The sequence below is a fragment of the Pseudocercospora fijiensis genome, assembly GCF_000340215.1.
Source record: "Pseudocercospora fijiensis CIRAD86 unplaced genomic scaffold MYCFIscaffold_2, whole genome shotgun sequence".
Lineage (NCBI taxonomy): Eukaryota > Fungi > Ascomycota > Dothideomycetes > Mycosphaerellales > Mycosphaerellaceae > Pseudocercospora > Pseudocercospora fijiensis.
The window spans coordinates 7,579,086-7,587,776 of record NW_006921533.1 but is presented as its reverse complement, the minus strand read 5'-3'; the positions used below and the strand labels follow the sequence as shown (position 1 = coordinate 7,587,776).

General features: G+C 47.2%; 4 protein-coding genes across 4 annotated transcripts; 2 read left to right on the top strand and 2 right to left on the bottom strand.

The window, feature by feature from the left end:
- Positions 1-427: 427 nt before the first annotated feature.
- Positions 428-1,245, bottom strand: MYCFIDRAFT_172622 (uncharacterized protein; the record flags this gene model as incomplete). Its single annotated transcript, XM_007925847.1, has 5 exons — positions 428-564; positions 615-647; positions 680-829; positions 873-927; positions 958-1,245. 5 exons carry the CDS (start codon positions 1,243-1,245, stop codon positions 428-430), a joined length of 663 nt encoding a protein of 220 aa, XP_007924038.1.
- A 117-nt stretch (positions 1,246-1,362) lies between these two features.
- Positions 1,363-2,945, top strand: MYCFIDRAFT_172621 (uncharacterized protein; the record flags this gene model as incomplete). Its single annotated transcript, XM_007925846.1, has 10 exons — positions 1,363-1,610; positions 1,634-1,697; positions 1,741-1,778; positions 1,806-1,849; positions 1,882-1,992; positions 2,027-2,072; positions 2,120-2,647; positions 2,682-2,703; positions 2,743-2,846; positions 2,885-2,945. The coding sequence occupies 10 exons, from the start codon at positions 1,363-1,365 to the stop codon at positions 2,943-2,945; spliced, it is 1,266 nt and encodes a 421-aa protein (XP_007924037.1).
- Positions 2,946-3,014: 69 nt separating this feature from the next.
- MYCFIDRAFT_151925 (uncharacterized protein) lies at positions 3,015-4,835 on the bottom strand (the record flags this gene model as incomplete). The annotated part of the gene is made up of 2 exons (XM_007925845.1): positions 3,015-3,059; positions 3,121-4,835. One exon carries the CDS (start codon positions 4,833-4,835, stop codon positions 3,285-3,287), a length of 1,551 nt encoding a protein of 516 aa, XP_007924036.1. The 3' UTR covers positions 3,015-3,059; positions 3,121-3,284.
- Positions 4,836-8,306: 3,471 nt separating this feature from the next.
- On the top strand, positions 8,307-8,679 carry MYCFIDRAFT_172619 (uncharacterized protein; the record flags this gene model as incomplete). The annotated part of the gene is made up of 4 exons (XM_007925844.1): positions 8,307-8,333; positions 8,362-8,430; positions 8,471-8,537; positions 8,567-8,679. The coding sequence occupies 4 exons, from the start codon at positions 8,307-8,309 to the stop codon at positions 8,677-8,679; spliced, it is 276 nt and encodes a 91-aa protein (XP_007924035.1).
- Positions 8,680-8,691: the final 12 nt, after the last annotated feature.

Sequence of the window (8,691 nt, the reverse complement as noted above, 5' to 3'; positions counted from 1 at the left end):
GTAATCGTAAGTAACCTACCCGAGCTACCTTCTTCGAGGTAGTAATATTATCGATAGCGATCCGGCGACTTAGTAAGAACAAGCTACTTAGGAAGAGCAAGGTACTTACGAAGAGCAGGGTATTTACTAAGAGTAAGGCATATAGTAGGATATACTAGGCGATAAAGAGATTAATAAAGAGACACGCATTTAGATTGTAATAGCGGAAGAACAAATGCGTTAATAGGCCTTTAATAATAGACTGCGTCGTAATTAGGAGGAAGACTTAGCTATAGCGCAGATATAGGACGACGATAAGACCTTTAAGTAGATAGAATGTAATAATATTAAAGCGTAAGCGCTTTTAACGCTGATCTAATATTGTTCTTAAGCGCTATTCCGTCGCTCCGCTCGATTAGGACAAGCACTGCAGGGCTTGAACGATACTTTATACCTTCAAGTACAGTGTCAAGTTTTGCTGAGGCAAACGTGTTGTCTCTTCCGTATTTGCAGGCCGAGGCGGTTCGCCAGGATAGGAAGGAGTAGCTATCTTCTCTGCGTCCTTCCCACCAATCGGGTGCTCGCCTCTGCATGGCATTTGTGCAGACCATGCTAATTAGCGTGCGTCTCTGGACCAGAAATCGCTGACACCACTACTTCGCAGTTGTCTTTTGACTCCTTATGCCAAGCTCTTTACCACGAAGGGCCACCGTCCCACAGCAATGACATGCTCCTGAGAGCCGAACGCCAAGCACTTCATCGTCTCCTCCAATCAGGCGCGGCCGTATTCTGCTTCCTGGGCTATATACAATACACAGTACTGCAGTCCAGCTAGGAAGGAGATCCGCCCCTAGATGCACCGGCAGCTCGTTAAGGGAGTCGAACCTACTCACGGTCTAGGAGACGTAATAGACCATCGAGAAATCGACATCCCTCTCTGCTCGATGACTCCCGAAATGGAAGCAGAATTCATCAGACCGGCTTTTCATCAAGATGACCGAGATCCGGGGCCAGAAACAGTGTGGAGATGGGCTCATCGAACGGAATCTCCTTCCAACGCTCCAGACAATGGAGGGTGGGTTCTTCCCGATGTTCAGATGAGCTTGCGGGAATTTGGCTATGTCTTCTGGGATCAAGCGAGGATCGATTGCTGGAGACTTCTCGAACGTCCGTGGGAAGGGGAATATGATACTGCTGCTCGACGCTATGACCAAGAACTGAGCTGACCTGCCTTATTACGCAGCTTGGAAGGGAAACGCGGGACATGTGGCATATATAGCTAGATAATCGTTCAAGGAGTGCGCCACTCGCAACACTCGAGACATATCTAAACCAAATTCCTCTCTCCAATCTTCCCCCAAACTCCTCAACAAGAAAAAAGAAATGACATCCCTCACCATCTCAATAATCGGAGCCGGCATATCCGGTCTCGCCACAGCCTTATCAATCTCCAAATCCAAAACCTCCCCTTCTTCTCCCACTCACAAAATCACAATCTACGAATCCCAGCCCCAACTCTCCGAACTCGGCGCCAGAATCCAACTCTCCTCCAACGCAACCCGAGTCCTTCACAATCTCGGCCTAGGCGAAAAAATTCCGAAAAAGTCGCCAGTCAACCCAAAATCATGGCTGTACATCGATACGCAGATGATAGTTTGATTGGAGAAATTGCGCAAAATCCTTTGTCGGAATGGGAGTATGGGTTTCCGGCTTGGACTGTTTTTAGACCTGATTTTCAGAGGTTATTGGCGGGAGCGGTAGGGGAGTAGGAGGGTGTGGAGGTGGTGTTGGGGAGGAGGGTGAAGAGGGTTGAGAGGGCAGGTTAGGGAGTGTATTTCGGAAAATGAGGGGTTCAAGGCGAGGCCGTTTAGTGAGCATTGCTATCGTGCTGTTGTGCCCAAGAGGAGAAGATGGAGATTGATGTGGAGACTAAGGAGTTGATGGAGTTGGATTCGTTGAATATGGTTTGGTGTGGGCCTGGGTTGTGCATGCTTGGATATCCTGTGGCTGCTGGTGAGCTGTACAATATTGTGTTATCAGTTCCGAGACCGCCTGACGAGGATGCGGTTGGGAAGTGAAGTCAGCCTGGAGATGTGAAGGAGGGAGCGAAGTTACTTGAAATCTTCTGTCCACGCGCGAGGAAACTTTGGGATTTGGTGGAAGAGTGCAATAAATGGACGTCGGGCGATCTCCCTGCTTTGCCTACCTTTGTCAGCGCCAGCGGAAAACTGGTGCTGGTTAGTGACTGCGCACATGCTATTCTGCCTCATTCAGGACAGGGCGGTGCGCAGGCTCTGGAGGACGCCGCAGCACTTGCAGTCTTTGTGGGATCGGTGAAGGATAAGTCGGAGCTTCAACCAAAGATGAGACAGTGGAGTGACCTGAGACAGGCTAGAATCAACGGTGTGAGGAGATTCGCGATGGGCAACCAGAAGTTCTTGACGATGGCAGATGGACCAGACCAGCAGAAACGGGATCAGATGTGGGCTGCCATGACTGCCGGCTGGAAAAAGGAGCTGGAGCGGAATGGCGAAGAAGGCATTCGAGCAAAGGCAAAAGCGACCAAGCCTGACCCGCAGTCGGAGGACATGCGATCGCCTGAGACTCGAATGTATCTGTACGGATACGATGCGGCGGAAGAGGCGAGGAAGATTATAGCAGCGGCGGCGTGAAGGGTATTCTTACTGATTGTCGCAGCGGAGCAGCCAAGGTATGGATGAAGTCGTGGCATACAAGATCCTTTAAAGCGTGCAGCATAAATAGATCCATCGCAGTTTGTTGGCATGTACCCATCCAAACAAGCCACTGCCCTTGCACAATGCAGTCCAGGACAGCCGAGTCATTTGGTCAAAAATAAGTCGAAAGGTGTGGATGGACATTGAATCTACCTCCATTGACAAACGAGTCTCCCACTGGGACTGGCAAGAACCGCAATGGGTTGCATGCCGGAAGACGACGTATACTGAGGAGGGGCTTAACTTGCCTTGATGGGAGCTAGTGAGGTAGACGTTGGAAGGAGGAAATGTGGAAAGTTTGGAGCGTCGTGAGATTTGATTTGCTGTACGGCGATACACCACCAGCTGGCTGGAACTCATCAGTCAGTGACTTTTCATGAAGTGAGTCTTGAGCGCATACGCATACCTGTTGCTCTGACTCTTTCGAAACGCGTCTCGGCGTGCTCTGGTCATTGGAGCATCACAGGAGTCTTTCTGCCACGGCTGGCAGACACTTCTCCCTTGCGCGTTAGTACTCCGCGATGCCATCCTTGGTATGTCCTTTCCAATTCTCATATCATCACCATCCTCTCATCTCTTATACCGCTCGTGCAGCTGTCGGATCTGCTCTTGCACGTCCGGCCGATCTGTGCCTGGCGGGAAGGTTCCTGGCGCAGCGGTCTGTGGCATCTGGCCATTATATGCCTGAAGCTCCGCTCTCTTTCTCCGCTCCTGCTCTTCTGGTGTGACTGCTTGACCTGTGATGGGGTCGAACACATCAGTTCGCTGCGATGCCAGCCGCTTCAGGTTGTTGGCCACATCAGCGGTCGACAGGTTGGTGGTCGAGCTTCGCATCTGAGCCTTACGTGACTCGTCGCGCCAACGAGGATCTAGAAGCTCAATGCGCATGTGTTCCTCAAGCTCATCGTTCGGTATCGGCTGCTTGCAGTTTGGACAGATGGATGTGTTTTGTACACGATTTCGAAGTTGTGCTTGTGGGACGTAGTCGTTGCGTATGCGAGCAGGCTGGTTGTGCGCGGCTCTGGTAGCATTTCGTGCCGCATCGCGCTCTTCGGCAAGCGATGGAGCCTCTGGTGGCGCGTATGGAGACTGTTGTGGAGGCGTTGGTTGGTACGGTGGTTGCGGAGTGTAAAATTGCTGTTGCGGCATGACTTGTGCTGCTGGATACTGTGCCTGCTGGCCGTAAATGTCTTGGTAATCGTTGAGATCTGGCACAGCTTCCTCTAGTCTCCTGTTCGGATCGATGCGCATGTTTGCCTTCTCTTCCAAGCTCAGCGACAGCATATCGTTCAGGGTTCGTGGCGGCGGCATATCTGCTTGTTCGTCGCGCTCATCAAAGGTGATGGTGGCGATGACACTGAAGTCGTGCCAGTCGATTTGTGCGAAAGCCACACGGTCTGCCTCAGCCTTCTCTTCCTTCTCGACCTTCTGCTTCTCTTGATACTTGACGTACTCGGCCCTCTTCTTCGCGCGCTCCAGCACATTGAAGCGGTTGTTGACATTCTTCTGCAGCTCTTCGATGCGCTTCCTCTGGGGCGCACCGTTCTCGGCCGTCTCACCCTCGATGAGATCCTTGTACTGCTCCACCAAGCGGTTGAAGAACATGTTCAGCGAGTGCTGGGGCCGCAAGAAGTCGAATTGGTAGTTGCCACCTTCTCTCTGACTGAGATGCGTGACCCAGCTTCTGCCATTCTTGGCGGCGTATAGAGCTGTCAACTTGACAATTTCGAGATCCTGGGCGCTGATGTTGGGCATGCGAGCGCTGAATTTGAACTCCTCCGGCGGCTTCGGCGCTCTCGATTCGCGACCTTGGAAAGAGACATCTGTCCTGGCGGTAGGTGCATTCTGCTCAGTGCTGCGACCAGCTTTGCACTCTTCCACGCGCCATTTGTAGTAGTCGTTGTACTCGTCTTCCGGCTCCAGGAAAGATGTGACATTGGTGCCGGCGTTTTTGTTGCGAACCGAGTCTTCAAAGGCTTTACCTGATCGCGCAACGTACGCAGCTACCTTCTCAATCTTGTATCGAATGTGACGCGGTGGAAGGACGACGCCCTCGGGCACACGCTTTGCGATATCGTCGGCCTGGCCATCTGCTGCAGGCTCGCCGTTAGTAGCGGCCATGCTGGAGGACGCAAATTCTGTCTCGCCTTCGCAATATCTCTTCTCAATGTGTCGGTCTGTGTGGGTGGAGTGGAGAATCACATGCAAAGGAGTGGCATGTGAAGGGTGTGCGTGTGCGTGTGCGTGTGCGTGTGCATGCTGGAGTTGGCGTCTGTCAGTGAAGCTTTGATGCGCCAAAGTCAAAGTTCCGAGGCGGGCGCTATCCGAGGCTCTGTTACACACTCCGCCCCTCGCCTAGCTCGGGGATTTAAGCCAAACGTAAAATCGCGCTTTCTATAGTAATCCATACGTAAATCTCGATGGAAACGTTCGATAGGGGTACTATTGTCGGGATATAGACTAATAAGTAGCTTATAAATAGATAGGTAAATATATAGAGGTAGAATTGTCGACTAAATAACGTAAATATTAGGTAGTAGCCGTCTTAGCGTATACTTAGCGTTAATTATGTGATCTACGACTTTATAAGTAGGCCTATATCTCGAGTATATAAAGACTACTTCCTACGCTAGAGTAAATAGCTAGCTATAATAGCTATAGCCTACTATCCTATATATCTTTAATCTTTACTAGATAGGCCGTACTGCTAGTCGCTATTACCTTACCTTTGTATCTAGCCGACTTCTTTAGTGCTTTATAGAAATATCTCTTCTTCTAAGTAGCCTCTAGTTAGTAGCGAGGATATAGTAGATAAGGCTAGAGTTATAGAAATAGGTTCTTAGCTAGCACCGCTTCTATCTGTTTAAGCTAATTTAATCGTATATCCGGCTCTTAAGAGATTAAGCCGTTTAATCGTTACTTCGAAGCGAGGTCGCGCTATATTAGAAAGTCGCTTTCTTCGTCCGAGTCGTACGTATATAAAGGAAGCGATATTAGCTATATAGGTATCTACGTCGCGGTAACGGTGCCGTCGTCGCTAACCTCGTTATATCGCCTATATCTCTTAATAATATCTACGTACGGATCGCCGATTTTGCGGATACTATCTTTATAGGTAATAGTATTATCGCAATTAAGAAGTTAAAGGTTAAAGACGCGCAACAGCGGCGGCTTATCGATAGCGACTAACTATAATACTACCTCTATAAACTTAACTTTGCTATTATTATTAAAGACAATATAGAAGGCCTTACTATACTTTAACCGATAGGTACGTGCCTTAGCGATAGTAGTCTCGGCGTCTCGTAGTCCCCTCTACTAAGTATCGAGTACTATTTCCTTGTCCTATTATATAAGCTAAGAGCGGAGTTTATTAGCCTTAATAGTACCTGCTCGAACAAGGCGATTAGGCTGTTCCTTTTGCCTCTTCCGTACCTTCTCGATAGTGTCTATAGTATTAAACTTACGCTTGTATTCTTTACTTTTATAAAGAGCGGCTTTAATAGATAGGTCGTAGATAGCCTAAGCCTCCTTTATAGGGGATAACGAGAATAGGTTAAATAAGGGCGATAGTAAAGCGAGGTCCGTTAGAGCCGGCTTTAGATAAGAACGTCGGAAGTTACGGCGAGATTATATAGCCTTACGCGATGCCTTAATTATACGAGGGCTTATCGAAGTAACGAGTAGCTATTACGGCAATTCGGGGGTCGGTATACGACTATATTAGTTTAGTAGAGGCGACGATAATATACTCTAAGCAATTAAGTTTCCGAGGTCCTCTTTAACGTAGCGATTATTAGCGTAAGACTAGCTATTTAGGTCGATAATAGCGGGATTAGTAGAACGGCCTTACTTAATAGCAATAAGGTGTTCCTCTATCGCCTTCTCTACTATCGCTAAGGCTTCTATTTGCTAGGCTTCTTCCTATTCTAGCGACTCCTAAATTAATTCCTAGTTCTAATCTCTAGTAGTAGTACTATACTGTTCTCGAATATATCGATAAGGGACCTCCCTATCTACCGGGAATATGCCTATCTTACGGAATACTGACCTTATATTATAGAAAGTAAATGTCCTCGCCCGAATAGTAGAAAGAGCCTCTATAAACTTAGGTATTCTAAAGTTACTAATACTGTAGTATATAGCCTCGAGCACTACTTGTCTATACCTCGTCTTATATACTTAGAATAGTATAACGTCTAATAGCTATATAAAGTATAAAGTGTATAGTTATAGGCCCTATAATTAAATCCTATGTCTCTTCGCGAAGGCAGCGAATTCCTTAAAGTAGTAAGAGCTATAATTGTTATATAATAATAGCCTCTATTCGCTTAGATCGTTAGGCCTCGTCTTGCGCTTAAACTAGCGGATATAGTGCATTACAGTATCGTCGGTTATATATCTAGACTCGTTAATAGTAATTAAGAAGTTGTCCTTGCCTAACAACGAGGATATAGTTAGTAAGTAACGTTATTATTGCCTTAGGTAGTAGACTCGGACTCGGAAGTAGTAATAGTAGTAGTAGTAGACTTACCTTCCTTCGGTACCTATCGTTCTTATACTATTATACCTTTAACAATTAACTAATAATCTATTATATTGCTATACGCGTTAGCTATCTCGACGATAGTAACGTAAGTACGATTAGTATCGTATTTAGTCTATATACGGCGCTTCGTATCCTACGTTACTACGTATTCGCAGCCTCTAATTCTAATCCGAAAACTAGTTTCGTCGAAATTCTATATATTCTAAGGCTTTACCTTTAACCGCCGTAATATAGCTTTAAATCGATCAAACTACGACCTTATAACGGCTAGATCGTAGGCCTCTTTACGCTGTTTCTCGATCGGTTTAGATTTAACCTTACTAAGGCTATATCGAGCTAGGAAGCGGTCCGCCTAGTCTATACCGAATAGTGCTATTACGAGGGCACTGTTACTAGCCGCTAGCGAGTTAGCCGCTAGCGAGTCCTTTAGTATATCTATAGCAACTACTATAATAAGCGATACTAGAAGAAATATATCTATAGCGTCTCTTTCTCGACAATAGTCCGCTAGCGCTAATTCCTAGCTTTTACTAAGTTTAGTATTAGTTAGCTCGCGACCTAGGTATAAACTACGATCTCGTAATCGCTAGTAAATACGCGAATATAGGCCTTCGGCGCTCTCGCTCTTATATAGTTCTTTTAGACTAAAGCGCCTATCTTGTAACCTCTATTCTTAAGCCTTCGATATAACCCTTTCTACTACCTTCTCGAGCCTCTTAGTCTCGGTAAGCCGTTTAGTACGTACGCGCTTCTTCCTTCTACCTTTCCGAGCTACTATATCGACGGTAATAGTAATAGTAGCGAATACTATATTATAAAGAGATAGAATACGCGCTAGAATAGAGGTAGACGCGCCTATTAAGGGATTATATAATAATCGGCGGCAGTAAGGTCTATAGCTACTATATACTCGGATAACCTCGCTAATATAATATTTAGACTCGCGGTTTAATACTATATACACCTAGATATCTATATAGGACTAGAACCTACTACTATATCGATATTTACGTATAGCCTACTAAGAAAAGCCGATTTTACGTATGGACCAAATCCCCGCGATCAGCGGGGTAAAGTGACTGAAGAAACCCCGGATAGTGGAATACCCGTGGGCCTCCTTGCATTCGCGTTCCACTCACTACTGTAACGAACGGCGCTAAGGAGTACGTGTCTCTAAATTCAGCTCCTACAAGCACAACCTGGCCAGCTTGCACATTTCCTCCCATCGCTCCTTCGACACACCGACACCCTCTTTCCTCCTCGCGACTCGGCCCGTGACAGGCATTGCGAATACACTTTCCAGGGATCGACGTCGCGCATTCACGTCAGCTCGTCAACCTGAGACCCTGGCCCGGTTGTAGCGCATTCAGAAATTCAGATTCGATGCGCCGCGCGCCCAAACTCAGCCTGATCTGATCGAGCACTTAC